General features: G+C 39.9%; 2 protein-coding genes across 8 annotated transcripts; both read left to right on the plus strand.

The window, feature by feature from the left end:
* The first annotated feature begins 680 nt into the window (after window positions 1-680).
* LOC119743367 lies at window positions 681-6,608 on the plus strand. 7 transcript variants are annotated; one of them, XR_005273005.1, is made up of 6 exons: window positions 681-876; window positions 1,090-1,119; window positions 1,385-1,464; window positions 3,962-4,170; window positions 5,026-5,217; window positions 5,811-6,608. XR_005273005.1 is itself a non-coding variant. In XM_038219760.1 (3 exons), the coding sequence occupies exon 3, from the start codon at window positions 5,835-5,837 to the stop codon at window positions 6,234-6,236; it is 402 nt and encodes a 133-aa protein (XP_038075688.1). In that variant the 5' UTR covers window positions 3,962-4,170; window positions 5,026-5,217; window positions 5,811-5,834; the 3' UTR covers window positions 6,237-6,608. The 7 variants fall into 7 exon arrangements, 1 of the variants encoding a protein (XP_038075688.1); XR_005273003.1 differs by lacking the exon at window positions 681-876 and having other exon boundaries at window positions 888-1,119; XR_005273004.1 differs by lacking the exons at window positions 681-876; window positions 1,090-1,119 and adding an exon at window positions 1,126-1,229.
* A 7,047-nt stretch (window positions 6,609-13,655) lies between these two features.
* Window positions 13,656-15,916, plus strand: LOC119743351. Its single transcript, XM_038219748.1, has 2 exons — window positions 13,656-14,382; window positions 14,553-15,916. Exons 1-2 carry the CDS (start codon window positions 13,656-13,658, stop codon window positions 15,914-15,916), a joined length of 2,091 nt encoding a protein of 696 aa, XP_038075676.1.
* The last annotated feature ends 3,841 nt before the right edge of the window (window positions 15,917-19,757 follow it).

Consider the following 19,757-nt stretch of genomic DNA (forward strand, 5'->3'; position numbering starts at 1 on the left):
TAGGCGTACCGCGAACTTACACAGCACTCTACATCAGGAAACAGTCGTCGGCGCGGCGCAGGGGAATCTGCCGTGTCGTCACGACATTTGCATGAGGTCGAGGTCAGACGCCATTATCATGCAGTTTTGAACGTGAGCACAACGACGACAACCTAGGCAGAGGGGGTCTTCAGAATTGAACGGAAAATTTCTGATGTTTTTTGTTGGAAAATGTTGGTTTTTGGGACTGTGTTGTCTAGGTCTCGGTATTAGCTTGGACCTTACTATCGCCAGACCATGTCCAAATGTTAAAAAAGGCGATAAGTAGGGTCCAAGTTACTCGGACTAGGTGCTGGGTAACTCCAGCTAACTCAACTGAGAAAACACTTAAAAATGTTCAGACCAGTCTCAAAGGGTTTGTGCACAGGGTGGCAAGTGATGGCCAGATATGGGAATCTTTCCTTTAATGTTAATTGTTATTGTTAATTAAGCATCTCAAACTTTTCACGAATGAGATACCACGCTATTGAATACAAATAATAAACGCAGTACGTCTATCAAACTCAAAGTATCATGTCCGATATGGCCACTTTTTGCAGTACGTTTCAGTTTCAGTTCACTAAATAAAATAATGCAGATTTCACCAATAGCTAATATAAACAACTAAATTAATGTTATCATTTATTAAATGGTTAGATAAAATTATCTACTGATACTGACCAAGAAAGTGACACAGGCAACAGGTTTCGGCCACTCGGAAGATAGCGCCAGATTTACAGTCGCGTGTTTATGTTGTTGAATGCTGCCCTCATGTGTCGTTCGATTGGCATGCAAGCTCTTTCGAAACATCGGCCTCCATCGCAGGTCCCTACTGCTTCAGCTTCATATATTGAACTGGTATCCTTTTTTTTTTAACGAGACGCATACGTCTTCCATAACGGAAGCTCAACAATATTTATTTGTCTATTATTATTTGACAACTCACGCTTTCTGGGTAGCTGTGTGGAAATTTCATAATCTTCTTAAATTTTTATAATAGACGAAGCCGCAGCTGGGAATGAATCGAATTTTTAAAAACTCTTTAAACCCATGTTTTCTTTTTTTCTGGAGGGCTAGGCCGGCGCTGTTTACGCAACTCAAGTAAGTTTCCACAGGGAGAAATGGCTTTAAGGGAAATAAATAAGCTGTTTACGCTGAACACTAGTTTTTCAGTTTTTCCCCTTGACCAGTTTGAGTGGCTCTTCACCAAGGTAATGAAAGTCGAAGGAGCGTCAATAGAGCTAGAGAGGGGCTATGTGCAAATATTATGTTGGACATTTTACAAATCCCCGGGAGCATCAAACTAGGCCTATATCTATACTAATAAAAAAGTAATAATATAGCAGTGTTGAACCCCACCGTACAGGAGCGACACAAAATATTGAATTCTACTTCGAATGCTGGAGGGAACTATATGCTTAAATGTTTCCAGTGACGGGTGCATATGTATAAGTAAACACTAAATGAAATGTTTTTTGTGGCTATAACTTTGCCAATAGAAATAATTATTAACAGACTTTTGTCTAAAAACTGTTGAGATACTTTGGACAGTATTTTTACCTATGAAATATAAATGAGGTTGATATTTGTTTCACACGAAGTAAAGAATAATAAAAAAAGACTGCCGAAAAATTTAAATTGATTAAACACAGCGTCACTGTAGCTCACCTATTATTACTGCATTTCACTGCCAACCTGGTTCGCTACAGTGGTGAAGCAACAACTCACAAATAATTAAGATACCTAAAGTAGTTAAAACAACACTAGAAAGACACAACATTTTTTAATCATCCTTTTTATACAACTCGGCAGAAAGTCCTTAATGCCTGGTGAACTGGATAAAAATCGCCACTTGAAGGAGTTTAGGCAACACAAAAAGAGAAATTTCCCATTCCGCGATAATAGGGATGCTGCGATAATAGGGAGTCCGACTAAACTTTAAAAATATAGCAACGGCATACTAAAGTTATATTGCAAATGTTTCTATTTTGGGAGAATCTGTATACATTTGTAAAATGTTATGTAATTGGCACACGGATGATTTTCAGCAAAACATTCTCGGAACTCTTTCCATGCATAGGATTTAACTAAGCTTCTTAGACTTTCGACAAAAGTATATTATAATATTTGTGGATTTATTTTATTTACCTCCTATTTTCAATTATGATATGATTTTAAATATTATGCATGCAGTTGTTTTTACCAAAATGGAAAGAAATTCATTTATTTCATATATAAACAAACGCGCATTTAATAACAATGTCGGATGACAAATCCACATTGGTTTAGGAAGTAGGACACAATGGAGACTTTCGTGGCAGCCAATTTGACTCATCTGCAGACGATGACGTTCTTGGTGCTTCCTTGACGTTCGATATTGTTCAAATTATTTTTCTATGTAGTTAATATTAGTCATTCTTTCAATGTTAAAGTCCACAACTGTGTAGGATTTAGTTTATGCAAGAAAAAAATTGGTCCAAGTACTAAGTGCGCAAAAAATGGCCAATGTTTTTCTACATCACTACCTCGTGTTGGTTCAGCATCAGAGGTGACGGAATGTTGCCACCTAACGCTGCTTTTTCCTTCGTATATCATCTCAATGAAGGTCAGTCATTGCAAAAATGATGATATATTGATAAGACATTAATCTTGGACTGAGAAACATTTCCAATTTTGTAAGGAAATACTTAAAAAAATTCTTGACTCTCCATAGACTTTGTACACAACTGCAGAAGTAGCGTCAGGTTGCAACATTCTTTCCGAGGTGACTGTTGGCTCTCCAAGAAAGCCTTCTAAAACCTCTTCCACCGCCTCAAAAGAGATCCCATCTGCGAGTGGTTTCTTTGTTAAATGTTTTATGCCTGGTTTTTATGAACTGCCACTTTGAAAACTGCTGTGAAGATTTGGATTTGAGTAGAAAATGAGATTTTCTACTGATTTCATTGGCGTAGCCATTTTATAACATTTTTTTGACATCATACATGTTAACTTGACAGTTTTTCTCAATTGTTTTTTTCGCAACTGTAGGCGCATCCATCAGTGCAGACGAAAGGCGCTGAGGCAGACTGGACGCCCATACAATGCACAGACAGGGAGTGTAGCCACTCCTTGATGAAGGCTCCGCATCTGCACTGTCCATTCTGCTCCGCATCTGCACTGTCCATTCTGCTCCCAGGACAGTCTCTTCACTGAGGAGATTCTCCTCAAGGCGCACTACGTACAGGGTCAAGTACGTGGATAAAGGCATCAACTTTGGGGGTGAGTTTGGGAACAAGACCAAGTGCACCAGACTTTTCCAACTGATGCGCACTGTGCTGCATGTGGCAGGGTTAGGGTTAATTATAAAGATAAGTTGAAGGTAGTGGACAGCAGGACAAGGTAGTGGCATTTGTGGGAGTTTTATGAAATTGACAGATACCTGGGCTGGTTATTCTTAGCAGATATCAGTGTTCGATAAACTCCCTGTAGAGGGGTGTTTCAAAAAAGCATGAAGTGAACTTGTTGAACAAAATCTGGGGGTTTTTTTACCGAAAAGTTTTGACTCAAGTATCCATTCTTTTGAGAATGATTAGACACACCTTTTTGGTTTAAGTGTTTGAAAGCGCACTTATTTTTAACCTTCACAGTTTCAGTGCTGCTTCAAGACAACTGAGTATGCCGTTGCTGTGATGTAATGGTCCCCTTGTATAATCTGCATGAAAAAAAAACCATGGAATAAATTTAATCAGTTGAAATTTATGTCCCTTGTGAGCAGGTGTGGTAGTTCTACAAGGATTTGGGTGGATTATGTCAAATGCCAACACTTCGTGCCTTTTAAAATAATTAATTGTGAACCTAATTTTATCACTGTATGTTTGTGTCGTAAATTGAATCTTTTGCTACCTTACAGGTTTAAGTCTCATTTTATCAACCTTAACGACTGCACTCCACCATTTTTACCCAGGATGTCAACCAGATCTTCACCACATACACTGACCCAGCACCCAACAGTACCAGCCTGGTAACACACCTCATAGTCCCCCAGTCACAGCAGCCATCGGAGACAGACACATCATCCCCGGGGCTATGAGCAGACTGATGGGCAGCAGCCGCAGATCGAGTACCAGTATGCCTGCATCAATGATCCGAGTCAGAGCACTGCCAATGGGGGAGGTAAGATGGTAAGAATATTAACCCTGACCCTCCAAGAATCTTTCAGCATCTACCCAGAGGTTAAGGTGGATAATGCCACCAGCAGTGAAGGATAATTAGAAGAAGCTGACCAAAAATCCAAGGGGGAGGCATTTGATGCAAGGAAGAACTCTTCCCCCAACCCCCCCCCCCCCCCCCCCCACTTTGTTTTCAATTGATATATCGTGAATCCATATGGAAGAAGGGAATGGGTAGACAACAGCATGTTTAATACAGTTGTCTTCACTCCTGCACTTGTTTGGTCAATAAAATAAATAAAACAACAACCAAAAGTTCAGCATTTTTTTAGGGGGTTGGGGTGGATGAGGGCCAATATTGACAGTGGATTTTACAAATTGAAATTACCAGGTGCAAAGGGTGTGCCATTGGCATTATTTAAGTTGATTGAATTTTGGAGGATTCAGGAAGGTTCTAAGCAACGAAAAAAAATCTAATAAGTCAGGGTGGCAGTACATTTTGAGAGCTGACTTCAACAGTTAAATAAATATTGGCATTTGGCCTTCACCTTGCCCACCTAATGTTAGGAATACAGTTTGAAAAAGTGAGTGATTGCTTGCACCCAGTTACAAGGAATTACATGTTCTTGACACACTGCATCACTGGGGACTTTCTTGCCTGTATCCTGTTTTTACCGCTACATATTATCTGTCCCATTCAAGCGCAACATATATGTCGACCTTTCTACTCCATTAACTCCTCTCATCATTTCCCCTCTTTGTGTAGCCCACACCTGGAGTGACCTTTTGATGACCGACTTTCATTATTACAGGAATTATTATCCAGGATAATTTATCAACTTTTCCCTCTCGTAAACAGTTGTCCTTATTGAAATACCAGACGAAGGAAGCAAAGAGGATTTGGAGGACGAGACTTGCTACACAGAGCACAACTTGTCGCTGCTGCTGCAGGAGAAGGAAAGTCTGGAGAAGACTCTCGAGGAGGAGCGGACCACGTGGGCCCAGACAGAGCACAGGATGAAAGGCACTATAGAAAAGGCTTCGTACAAAGGTGAGTGGGCATTCCATCTGGTCTTGGTCTAAGAATGAGTTTGGATCTTGTTCCCTGCATGCAACAGGTACCAAGGGCGTCAATCGCTTCTTAAAAGTGGGAGGGGGGACATACCTTGATCAGAACTCATGCAGGCACACTAATGCGACTGCGTTCTTTCAGTGGTCAGATTTCTGTCAGGATGCCAGCTGTCATGGCTGTGGGCGATCATGGTGTGCACTGTTGTTGTCATTGCTCTACATTTTCTACACGTTCTACGTTATTTTATGCGCTGACGCTGCTTATGATAAATGCAGACAAATTGTTGCACACATTTTGTACACAAGCTCAGATGTGTCGTTTATCCTTGTGTAGAGGATTCGTGGTTTCACTCAAACTCTAGTTGCACTAAATAACTGGGTAACAACACATGTGCCTTCTTAAGCATTCATGCTCCAACTGCACACATCATGAAGTGCATAAATGTCAGACTTTGGTGTGCGCTGTCATGGTTGTGATTGGTTACACATCATGGGGCAGAGCCTAATGGATTGGTCTATTAAAATTCCATCTGTAAACAAATAATTTCTCTGCCCATCCGTCTTGCCCTCCAGGTTGAGTATTTGTCCAACACAAACATGTCACTCAAGCAGCAGCTGTCCATGATTCACACGTCCAGTTTGAAACATCTAACCAACGACAGCGAGAACCAGTCCATTTTGCAAGAGTTACTGCAACACATGTCTGAGGAGCACACTCAGCTGCTGCACCACCATCTAGCACAGCTACGGCTGTACGCTCAGGCCTGCGCATTATCCAAATCAGCCCCCGAGGAATCTGCAGCTGAATCTACAGTCTTGGTACCAGACCTGGCTGACCAATCACAGGACATCTCACACATGGCCATGATGTCGTCCTCGGAGGGCACCCTTGGGAACATGGAGCAGACAGTCGTCATGACGATAACGTCTGAGGAGGATTCGGAGCCGTCGGCAACATCGTGGATAACCCCGGAGATACTGTGGGACATGACTCCTTGACTTTGGATAAGGACGTTCACTTGTCACCAAATGACATTCTGTACCGACTGACAAGCGAGGGACTGTCATCAAGACATGCCACCTCTGAGTCGGGTCACGTTTATCAATCAGGTAGAACTCATTCACATCACAACACAGGCTGTGATGTCACGCAACAGGATTTTCACAAGAACAAAAGTTGAAAATTGGTTCTTTCCAACAGCATGCCAAAAATATTCTGCCCCGATGGCTTTGACAAAAGAACGTTTGATGACAACATGTCAAATGAGGGACCACCATTAAAATGTGGGAGAACTAACAGCCTGAAAGCCACTTAACTAAATAAAACCGGACATATTTTGTAAACAGTGTACACTCAGTGTTGTCCGAGGGCTTAGTTGGGGGGGGGGGGGGGACTTGAACTAATGAGTTGAGTCTTCATGGAAGTTTGTCTTACCTGAATGAAAAATTTTACCAAAGCAACTGGCCTTGGTCTCTCCTATCTTTTCGAGTTCTCGATGGGCAATCCCGAATCCGCTCAGTGAATGGGCGTCGTTGTAGGCCCAAAAAGATCCATGTAGGTCCTCAAATCTATTACTGAAACATAAACGATGCAATTATGATTAACATTGAAACATTTGGTCGTATGTATAAAAACTAGCATTTGCTTTTTTTTTTACTACATATTTTTAAGCATAACTTTTATTTGCATGAATAAAAATGAGAGCAAATGCTTTCACTATTTGCTTCAAGCTAAAAGTATTTGCTTTTTTACTTTTTGGCTTTTGCTAGACTAGAAGTGTGGACTGGTTTCAAACTTGAAAAAAATATAAATTTCAATTGACCTCAAAATTAATAAAATTTTAAAATCTAAAACTCCAACTGTTGGACTTGAACCAGCAACCTTCAGAAGTTCAGATTTAGGGTCATCAGTCCGTATTACTTGATTAAGCACAACTTCACACTATTTTGTGGTTACAAAATTAACTGTAAAGTTTCAATTGACCTAAAAAGTAGTAAAATTTTGAAATCTAAAATTCCCAGCGTGGGAATGAACCTGCAACCTTTAGATTTAGAGTCAGCAGTCTGAACCACTGCACTAAGCATAATTTCATGCTTTTTAGTGGTTACGGAATTAACTATCAAGTTTCAATTTACCCAAAAGAAATAAAACTTTAAAATCTAAAATTCCCACCCTGGATTTGAACCCACAACCTTCAGATTTCAAGTCAGCAGTCCATACCATTGGACTAAGCATAATTTCACACTTTTTAGTGGTTACGAAATTAACTATGAAGTTAAATTTACCCCAAAAGACATAAAATTTCAAAAACCAAAACTCCCACCCTGGATTTGAACCCACAACCTTCAGATTTCAAGTCAGGCGTCCGTACCATTGGACTTAGCATAATTTCACACTTTTGAGTGGTTACAAAATTAACTATCAAGTTTAAATTTACCCAAAAAGAACTAAATTTTAAAATCTAAAATTCCCCCACTGGAATTGAACCCGCAACCTTCAGATTTCGAGTCGGTAGTCCATACCATTGGACTAAGCCTAATTTCACACTTTTTAAAGGTTACGAAATTAACTATAATGTTTTAATTTACCCAAAAAAGTAATAAAATTTTAAAATCTAAAATTCCCACCCTGGAATTGAACCCACAACCTTCAGATTTCGAGTCAGTAATCAATACCATTGGACTAAGTGTAATTTCACGATTTTTAAATGTTACGATATTAACTATGAAGTTTCAATTTACCCAAAAAGAAATACAATTTTAAAATCTAAAATTCCCCCCCTGGAATTGAACCCGCAACCTTCAGATTTGGAGTCAGTAGTCCATACCATTGGACTAAGCCTAACTTCACAATTTTTAGTGGTGACGAAATTAACTATTAAATTTAAATTTACCCAAAAAGACATAAAATTTTAAAATCTAAAATTTCCACCCTGGATTTGAACCGACAACCTTCAGATTTCGAGTCAGTAGTCCATACAATTGGACTAAGTGTAATTTCACAATTTTTAAAGGTTAGGAAATAAACTATAATGTTTTAATTTACCCCAAGAAGTAATACAATTTTAAAATCTAAAATTCCCACCCTGGAATTGAACCCACAACCTTCAGATTTCGAGTCAGTAATCAATACCATTGGACTAAGTGTAATTTCACGATTTTTAAATGTTACGATATTAACTATGAAGTTTCAATTTACCCAAAAATAAATAAAATCTAAAATCTAAAATTTCCACCCTGGATTTGAACCCACAACCTTCAGATTTAGAGTCAGTAGTCCATACCATTGGACTAAGTGTAATTTCACAATTTTTAAAGGTTACGATATTAACTATACCGACAACCTTCAGATTTCGAGTCAGTAGTCCATACAATTGGACTAAGTGTAATTTCACAATTTTTAAAGGTTAGGAAATAAACTATAATGTTTTAATTTACCCCAAGAAGTAATACAATTTTAAAATCTAAAATTCCCACCCTGGAATTGAACCCACAACCTTCAGATTTCGAGTCAGTAATCAATACCATTGGACTAAGTGTAATTTCACGATTTTTAAATGTTACGATATTAACTATGAAGTTTCAATTTACCCAAAAATAAATAAAATCTAAAATCTAAAATTTCCACCCTGGATTTGAACCCACAACCTTCAGATTTAGAGTCAGTAGTCCATACCATTGGACTAAGTGTAATTTCACAATTTTTAAAGGTTACGATATTAACTATAATGATTTAAATTACCCAAAAAAGTAATACAATTTTAAAATCTAAAATTCCCACCCTGGAATTGAACCCACAACCTTCAGATTTCGAGTCAGCAGTCCATACCATTGGACTAAGCATAATTTCACACTTTTTAGTGGTTACGAAATTAACTATGAAGTTAAATTTACCCCAAAAGACATAAAATTTCAAAAACCAAAACTCCACCCCTGGATTTGAACCCACAACCTTCAGATTTCAAGTCAGCCGTCCGTACCATTGGACTAAGCATAATTTCACACTTTTTAGTGGTTACAAAATTAACTATCAAGTTTAAATTTACCCAAAAAGAACTAAATTTTAAAATCTAAAATTCCCCCCCTGGAATTGAACCCGCAACCTTCAGATTTCGAGTCGGTGTCCATACCATTGGACTAAGCCTAATTTCACACTTGTTAAAGGTTACAAAATTAACTATAATGTTTTAATTTACCCCAAAAAGACATAAAGTTTTAAAATCTAAAATTTCCACCCTGGATTTGAACCAACAACCTTCAGATTTCGAGTCAGTAGTCCATACCATTGGACTAAGTGTAATTTCACAATTTTTAAATGTTACGATATTAACTATGAAGTTTCAATTTACCCAAAAATAAATAAAATCTAAAATCTAAAATGTCCAACCTGGATTTGAACCCACAACCTTCAGATTTAGAGTCAGCAGTCCATACCATTGGACTAAGCCTAACTTCACAATTTTTAGTGGTGACGAAATTAACTATTAAATTTAAATTTACCCAAAAAGACATAAAATTTTAAAATCTAAAATTTCCACCCTGGATTTGAACCGACAACCTTCAGATTTCGAGTCAGTAGTCCATACCATTGGACTAAGCATAATTTCACACTTTTTAGTGGTTACGAAATTAACTATGAAGTTAAATTTACCCCAAAAGACATAAAATTTCAAAAACCAAAACTCCCACCCTGGATTTGAACCCACAACCTTCAGATTTCAAGTCAGGCGTCCGTACCATTGGACTTAGCATAATTTCACACTTTTGAGTGGTTACAAAATTAACTATCAAGTTTAAATTTACCCAAAAAGAACTAAATTTTAAAATCTAAAATTCCCCCACTGGAATTGAACCCGCAACCTTCAGATTTCGAGTCGGTAGTCCATACCATTGGACTAAGAATAATTTCACACTTTTTAAAGGTTACGAAATTAACTATAATGTTTTAATTTACCCAAAAAAGTAATAAAATTTTAAAATCTAAAATTCCCACCCTGGAATTGAACCCACAACCTTCAGATTTCGAGTCAGTAATCAATACCATTGGACTAAGTGTAATTTCACGATTTTTAAATGTTACGATATTAACTATGAAGTTTCAATTTACCCAAAAAGAAATACAATTTTAAAATCTAAAATTCCCCCCCTGGAATTGAACCCGCAACCTTCAGATTTCGAGTCAGTAGTCCATACCATTGGACTAAGCCTAACTTCACAATTTTTAGTGGTGACGAAATTAACTATTAAATTTAAATTTACCCAAAAAGACATAAAATTTTAAAATCTAAAATTTCCACCCTGGATTTGAACCGACAACCTTCAGATTTCGAGTCAGTAGTCCATACAATTGGACTAAGTGTAATTTCACAATTTTTAAAGGTTAGGAAATAAACTATAATGTTTTAATTTACCCCAAGAAGTAATACAATTTTAAAATCTAAAATTCCCACCCTGGAATTGAACCCACAACCTTCAGATTTCGAGTCAGTAATCAATACCATTGGACTAAGTGTAATTTCACGATTTTTAAATGTTACGATATTAACTATGAAGTTTCAATTTACCCAAAAATAAATAAAATCTAAAATCTAAAATTTCCACCCTGGATTTGAACCCACAACCTTCAGATTTAGAGTCAGTAGTCCATACCATTGGACTAAGTGTAATTTCACAATTTTTAAAGGTTACGATATTAACTATACCGACAACCTTCAGATTTCGAGTCAGTAGTCCATACAATTGGACTAAGTGTAATTTCACAATTTTTAAAGGTTAGGAAATAAACTATAATGTTTTAATTTACCCCAAGAAGTAAAACAATTTTAAAATCTAAAATTCCCACCCTGGAATTGAACCCACAACCTTCAGATTTCGAGTCAGTAATCAATACCATTGGACTAAGTGTAATTTCACGATTTTTAAATGTTACGATATTAATTATGAAGTTTCAATTTACCCAAAAATAAATAAAATCTAAAATCTAAAATTTCCACCCTGGATTTGAACCCACAACCTTCAGATTTAGAGTCAGTAGTCCATACCATTGGACTAAGTGTAATTTCACAATTTTTAAAGGTTACGATATTAACTATAATGATTTAAATTACCCAAAAAAGTAATACAATTTTAAAATCTAAAATTCCCACCCTGGAATTGAACCCACAACCTTCAGATTTCGAGTCAGCAGTCCATACCATTGGACTAAGCATAATTTCACACTTTTTAGTGGTTACGAAATTAACTATGAAGTTAAATTTACCCCAAAAGACATAAAATTTCAAAAACCAAAACTCCACCCCTGGATTTGAACCCACAACCTTCAGATTTCAAGTCAGCCGTCCGTACCATTGGACTAAGCATAATTTCACACTTTTTAGTGGTTACAAAATTAACTATCAAGTTTAAATTTACCCAAAAAGAACTAAATTTTAAAATCTAAAATTCCCCCCCTGGAATTGAACCCGCAACCTTCAGATTTCGAGTCGGTGTCCATACCATTGGACTAAGCCTAATTTCACACTTGTTAAAGGTTACAAAATTAACTATAATGTTTTAATTTACCCCAAAAAGACATAAAGTTTTAAAATCTAAAATTTCCACCCTGGATTTGAACCAACAACCTTCAGATTTCGAGTCAGTAGTCCATACCATTGGACTAAGTGTAATTTCACAATTTTTAAATGTTACGATATTAACTATGAAGTTTCAATTTACCCAAAAATAAATAAAATCTAAAATCTAAAATGTCCAACCTGGATTTGAACCCACAACCTTCAGATTTAGAGTCAGCAGTCCATACCATTGGACTAAGCCTAACTTCACAATTTTTAGTGGTGACGAAATTAACTATTAAATTTAAATTTACCCAAAAAGACATAAAATTTTAAAATCTAAAATTTCCACCCTGGATTTGAACCGACAACCTTCAGATTTCGAGTCAGTAGTCCATACAATTGGACTAAGTGTAATTTCACAATTTTTAAAGGTTAGGAAATAAACTATAATGTTTTAATTTACCCCAAGAAGTAATACAATTTTAAAATCTAAAATTCCCACCCTGGAATTGAACCCACAACCTTCAGATTTCGAGTCAGTAATCAATACCATTGGACTAAGTGTAATTTCACGATTTTTAAATGTTACGATATTAACTATGAAGTTTCAATTTACCCAAAAATAAATAAAATCTAAAATCTAAAATTTCCACCCTGGATTTGAACCCACAACCTTCAGATTTAGAGTCAGTAGTCCATACCATTGGACTAAGTGTAATTTCACAATGTTTAAAGGTTACGATATTAACTATAATGATTTAATTTACCCAAAAAAGTAATACAATTTTAAAATCTAAAATTCCCACCCTGGAATTGAACCCACAACCTTCAGATTTCGAGTCAGCAGTCCATACCATTGGACTAAGCATAATTTCACACTTTTTAGTGGTTACGAAATTAACTATGAAGTTAAATTTACCCCAAAAGACATAAAATTTCAAAAACCAAAACTCCACCCCTGGATTTGAACCCACAACCTTCAGATTTCAAGTCAGCCGTCCGTACCATTGGACTAAGCATAATTTCACACTTTTTAGTGGTTACAAAATTAACTATCAAGTTTAAATTTACCCAAAAAGAACTAAATTTTAAAATCTAAAATTCCCCCCCTGGAATTGAACCCGCAACCTTCAGATTTCGAGTCGGTGTCCATACCATTGGACTAAGCCTAATTTCACACTTGTTAAAGGTTACAAAATTAACTATAATGTTTTAATTTACCCCAAAAAGACATAAAGTTTAAAATCTAAAATTTCCACCCTGGATTTGAACCAACAACCTTCAGATTTCGAGTCAGTAGTCCATACCATTGGACTAAGTGTAATTTCACAATTTTTAAATGTTACGATATTGTAGCGTTCACTTTAAGTTACGCTGCACTGCGCCTTTAACGCATCTTGTATATATGTTTAGTTCAGAGGTCAACCTTCACGCATTCAGTTTCGTTTCGTTTCGTTATCGTTCGTCTATGCTATTTTCTGTCACACACGCAATATTTACAGTGCTTTTCCTATAATTTCGCTTGGAAGTTACAAGCTAGAATCAACGCTATTCTTTACATGATTTATTAAACATCGGCAGAGCTATTCCAGTGAGCAATCCAAGTTTCTCTCGTGGATTTTTGTGAGTGTTTATTGACCGAACTTGGTGAGCGTTTTCACCACGTGAGTTGAAACCAACTCGCCCCGCATTCACGGCGCGGGCAGTCGCCCCGTTCGCGTTGCGTTGTGCATGGACTCGGCCCAGTTTTGGCTGTTTACATACTGCAACTTGGTGAGTCACTTAACTTGCAATAAACTCGGGAGTTAAAGTAGGACAGTACAACTAATTCCTACATTGGTGACCCAGACCTGAGCCGAACAACATGGAAACCAAATCTGACTCTGATCATGCTGATTCCAAACCGGGCACATCCAAAGGTGCTACTGCTAGTTCATCTCCATCTGCACCCACAACATCAGCTGCAGTGACTTTGAAGTTGCCTCCATTTTGGCCCAGTGACCCTGCCCTTTGGTTTGCGCAAGTGGAAGCGCAATTTCTAACCCGTAACATCACTCAGCAACACACCAAGTTCGCATACGTGGTTGGATCCTTGCAGCCAGAGTTTGCAACTGAAGTGAGGGACATCCTCATTTCACCCCCTGAGCATAATGCCTACGACAGCCTGAAGACCGCCCTCATCCGTCGAACCTCCGTATCAGAGCAGAAAAGACTGCACCAGTTGCTAATATCGGAGGAGCTGGGGGACCGCAAGCCTTCACAATTACTACGTCGTATGCGGCAGTTGTTAGGAGACAACACGCTCGAAGAAAACATCCTGAAACAACTGTTTCTTCAGAGATTATCGACCAACGCCCAACTAATCCTGGCATCAACATCTCAAACGACACCCATTGAGCAACTCGCAGAACTTGCAGACAAGATTGTTGAAGTTTCTGTCTCGCCTACTGTACATGTCGGGGCAGTTTCATCCAGCCAGCCTGGCAGTTCGTCGCCTCCAACACCCATGCCAAGTTCAGATATGCTCACACTACAAGCCAAAGTTGACCAGCTAACCCAACAAGTCAGCGCTCTCACATGCCAACTCTCCGGTCAGCCCCGTGGGAGATCGAGGAAGCGTGACACAACCCCACCCAATCGACGCCCATCTCGCAGTCGCAGCCCATCACACTCTGGCACTGACTGCTGGTATCACTGGCGATTCGGCGCTGATGCCAGAAGGTGTGTGTCCCCATGCAGCTTCAAACCCCGACAACAACAGGGAAACTCCGATGCCAGCGACTAAAGGCGACGAGTCTCCCTGGCACCGACACCAATAGTCGCCTATTCTTCATCACTGAACGCAAGACAGGGGCCCGGTTCCTGGTAGATACGGGAGCGGAAGTGAGCGTTTGGCCTCCATCGGCTGCGGATAAACGTCATGCCCAGTCTTCATCTATCAATCTTCAGGCGGTGAACAAATCTCCCATCAACACATATGGTGAGAAGTCACTCACTTTGGATGTCGGGTTGCGTCGAGTCTTCCGTTGGGTGTTCATTATCGCGGACCTGCCGAACCCAATAATTGGAGCAGATTTTCTCCAACACTTCGGACTGCTAGTCGACGTTCAGTGTCGCAAACTCATCGACTCCACTACAAGCCTCACCGTAGGTGGAATCGGTTCAGATGCCATTCCCATCAGTCCAACCGTTGCCAAGCTGAGTGAGTCGCCCTATGAAGTGATCCTTGAACAATTTCCAGAACTGACACGTCCGACTTACACTGCCAAGGACGTTAAGCACTCTATAACGCATCACATTGTGACTAAGGGTCCCCCAGTGTCAGCTCGCCCAAGACGCCTGGCTCCCGACAAGTTCATCACGGCGAAAGACGAGTTCAATCATATGCTTGATCTCGGCATCATTGAAGCTTCGGACGGTGCATGGTCGTCGCCTTTACATATGGTGGCCAAGAAGTCAGGTGACTGGAGGCCGTGCGGAGACTACCGTGCCCTCAACCGTGTTACAGTACCCGACCGCTATCCGATTCCCCATCTGCATGACTTTACAGCCAATCTGGAGGGTAAACGCGTGTTCTCAAAGATCGACTTAGTACGCGCTTACCACCAAATTCCGGTCCATACTGACGACATCCACAAGACCGCCATCACAACACCTTTCGGTCTGTTCCACTTCCTTCGCATGCCTTTCGGCCTGCGGAATGCCGCTCAGACTTTCCAACGATTCATCGACATGGTTACGCGAGACTTACCTTTCGTGTACGCCTACATCGATGACATCCTGGTCGCGAGTGAGACAGAGGAGGACCATGTTGAGTACTTGCGTCTTCTCTTCAGCAGACTTTCCGAATATGGCATTATCATCAACCCATCCAAATGCCAGTTCGGGGTTCCCACCCTCGATTTCCTGGGACACAGAATCGACGCTGATGGTATCCGTCCCATGAGAGACAGAGTCAACGCGATTGCAGAGTTCCCTCAGCCTACCTCCACCCGTCAACTGCGCAGATTTTTGGGACTGGTAAACTTTTACCGTCGTTTCGTGCCAAACTGCGCAAGCGTGATCGCCTCACTGACAGACCAGCTGCGAAAAGACCCAACCAGTCACGCAAATCAACCAAACTGAATTGGACACCTGAATGCCAGACAGCATTCCTGCAGATCAAGCAATCACTCGCTGACACCACACTTCTCGCTCACCCTTCTTCGGTACTACCAACTGCCATGATGGTGGACGCCTCGGACACGGCAGTTGGCGGTGTGCTGCAGCAACTTTCCGAAGGAGTATGGCACCCCCTGGCCTTCTTCTCTCAGCGTCTTAAACCTGCAGAGAGTCGCTATAGCACCTTCGGGCGCGAACTACTGGCCATGTACTTGTCAGTCAGACACTTTCGACACTTCATCGAAGGACGAGAATTCTGCATTTACACTGACCACAAACCGTTGGTGTATGCTCTCAACTCCAACCTGACCGGCATTCACCTAGAGAAGTTCGTCACCTGGACTATGTATCTCAGTTTACATCCGACATTCGTCACATCAAGGGCACAGAGAATGTTGTAGCGGATGCGCTCTCCCGATCTCACATCAGTGCCTTGACAACATCGACCCAGATTGACTTCGAGCAGATGGCCATGGATCAGACACAAGACCAGGAACTACACAGAATCCTGGAATCACCCACATCCCTGGACCTCAAGCAAGTTCCGATACCGAACTCAAATACATCCATCTGGTGCGATGTGTCGACAGGTCATGAACGCCCTTTCGTACCCCAAAACCACAGACGGAGTGTGTTCGATTCCTTGCACAATCTGTCTCACCCTGGCATTCGAGCAACACTGAAACTGGTTGGTTCACGCTTCGTCTGGCCACGCATGAACTCAGACATCAGAGCATGGGCCAAGGCCTGCGTCAAGTGCCAGAAGTCCAAGGTCCACAGCCACACCAAGACTCCGTTTGGAACCTTCGCATCTCCAGATGCACGTTTCGATCATGTGCACATAGACATCGTGGGACCACTCCCCCCTTCCCAGGGATATTGCTATCTACTCACATGCGTTGACAGGTTTACACGCTGGCCAGAAGCAATACCTATACCCGACTGCACCGCTGAAACAGTCGCCAAGGCCTTTGTGAACAGATGGGTCTCCACCTTTGGTGCTCCGTCTACGATAACTACAGACCGCGGACGACAGTTTGAGTCGGCCCTGTTCCAAGCTTTGATGGTTCTCCTAGGTACCAGACGCACGCGAACAACATCGTACCACCCCATAGCAAACGGTATGGTTGAACGCCTGCATAGACAGCTCAAAGCCTCTCTCAAATCGAGTACTAACCCTCAACGTTGGACCGAAGCATTACCACTCATCCTCCTCGGGATCCGCACGGTGGTAAAGCAGGATCTTGGTTGCTCCACCGCCGAATTGGTGTTTGGCACCACCCTGAGACTTCCAGGACAGTTTGTTGCACCCCCCAACGATACTGGTAATCTCGCCGACCCTGCAGACTATGTTCACAGACTGCGACACACGATGCAGCACATCAGACCCACACCGCCTCGGTCGCGAGACAGAACTGCACAAATTCACAAGGATTTGATGTTGTGCAAGCATGTATTTGTCCGTTGCGATCATGTGCAGAAACCCCTCCAAACACCCTACAAAGGTCCATACCGAGTACTCAGCCGGACAGACAAGTACTTCACACTCGACCTGGATGGAAGGCAGGACACAGTCAGCTTAGATCGGTTGAAAGTTGCTTACCTCGATACAGATACCACCCCTTCCCAGCCATCTACCCTAGAGCTTAAGCGTGTACAGCCATCTCCTGCCATCCCTACGCACTTGGTTGATGACCAACACACAGCAACACCAGCAGCTCAACGGCACTCGCGTTCTGGCCGGCATGTTCATTGGCCATCCAAGTACACAGACTTTGACTGTGGTTGATTTAACCTGAACACTTATCGCTCGCTTCAATACCATTTTGCGATCTAGAGGGGGGCTACTGTAGCGTTCACTTTAAGTTACGCTGCACTGCGCCTTTAACGCATCTTGTATATATGTTTAGTTCAGAGGTCAACCTTCACGCATTCAGTTTCGTTTCGTTTCGTTATCGTTCGTCTATGCTATTTTCTGTCACACACGCAATATTTACAGTGCTTTTCCTATAATTTCGCTTGGAAGTTACAAGCTAGAATCAACGCTATTCTTTACATGATTTATTAAACATCGGCAGAGCTATTCCAGTGAGCAATCCAAGTTTCTCTCGTGGATTTTTGTGAGTGTTTATTGACCGAACTTGGTGAGCGTTTTCACCACGTGAGTTGAAACCAACTCGCCCCGCATTCACGGCGCGGGCAGTCGCCCCGTTCGCGTTGCGTTGTGCATGGACTCGGCCCAGTTTTGGCTGTTTACATACTGCAACTTGGTGAGTCACTTAACTTGCAATAAACTCGGGAGTTAAAGTAGGACAGTACAACTAATTCCTACAATATTAACTATGAAGTTTCAATTTACCCCAAAATAACTAAAATCTAAAATTTCCAATCTGGATTTGAACCCGCAACCTTCAGATTTAGAGTCGGCAGTCCATACCATTGGACTAAGCATAATTTCACACTTTTTAGTGGTTACGAAATTAACTATGAAGTTTCAATTGACCTTAAAAGTAATAAAATCTTGAAATCTAAAATGTCCAACCTGGATTTGAACCCACAACCTTCAGATTTAGAGTCAGTAGTCCATACCATTGGAATAAGTGTAATTTCACAATTTTTAAAGGTTACGCAATTAACTATGAAGTTTAAATTTGCCCAAAAAGACATAAAATTTTAAATCTAAAATTTCCACCCTGGATTTGAACCCACAACCTTCAGATTTCGAGTCAGTAGTCCATACCATTGGACTAAGTGTAATTTCACAATTTTTAAAGGTTACGAAATTAACTATTATGTTTTAATTTACCAAAAAAGTAATAAAATTTTAAAATCTAAAATTCCCACCCTGGAATTGAACCCACAACCTTCAGATTTCGAGTCAGTAGTCCATACCATTGGACTAAGTGTAATTTCACAATTTTTAAATGTTACGAAATTAACTATGAAGTTTCAATTTACCCAAAAATAAATAAAATCTCAAATTTCCAACCTGGATTTGAACCCGCAACCTTCAGATTTAGAGTCAGCAGTCCATACCATTGGACTAAGCATAATTTCACACTTTTTTGTGGGTACGAAATTAACTATTAAATTTAAATTTACCCAAAAAGACATAACATTTTAAAATCTAAAATTTCCACCCTGGATTTTAACCGACAACCTTCAGATTTAGAGTCAGTAGTCCATACAATTGGACTAAGTGTAATTTCACATTTTTTAAAGGTTACGAAATTAACTATAATGTTTTAATTTATCCAAAAAAGTAATAAATTTTTAAAATCTAGAATTCCCACCCTGGAATTGAACCCACAACCTTCAGATTTCGAGTCAGTAGTCCATACCATTGGACTAAGTGTAATTTCACAATTTTTAAATGTTACAAAATTAACTATGAAGTTTTAATTTACCCAAAAATAAATAAAATCTAAAATCTAAAATTCCCACGCTGGAATTGAACCCACAACCTTCAGATTTCGAGTCAGTAGTCCATACCATTGGACTAAGTGTAATTTCACGATTTTTAAAGGTTACGAAATTAACAATAATGTTTTAATTTACCCAAAAAAGTAATTGATTTTTAAAATCTAAAATTCCCACCATGGAATTGAACCCACAACCTTCAGATTTCAAGTCAGTAGTCCATACCATTGGACTAAGTGTAATTTCACAATTTTTAAATGTTACGAAATTAACTATGAAGTTTCAATTTACCCAAAAATAAATAAAATCTAAAATCTAAAATTTCCAACCTGGATTTGAACCCACAACCTTCAGATTTAGAGTCAGCAGTCCATACCATTGGACT

Source organism: Patiria miniata, unplaced genomic scaffold (assembly GCF_015706575.1).
Source record: "Patiria miniata isolate m_02_andy unplaced genomic scaffold, ASM1570657v1 HiC_scaffold_6, whole genome shotgun sequence".
Taxonomy (NCBI): Eukaryota; Metazoa; Echinodermata; class Asteroidea; order Valvatida; family Asterinidae; genus Patiria; species Patiria miniata.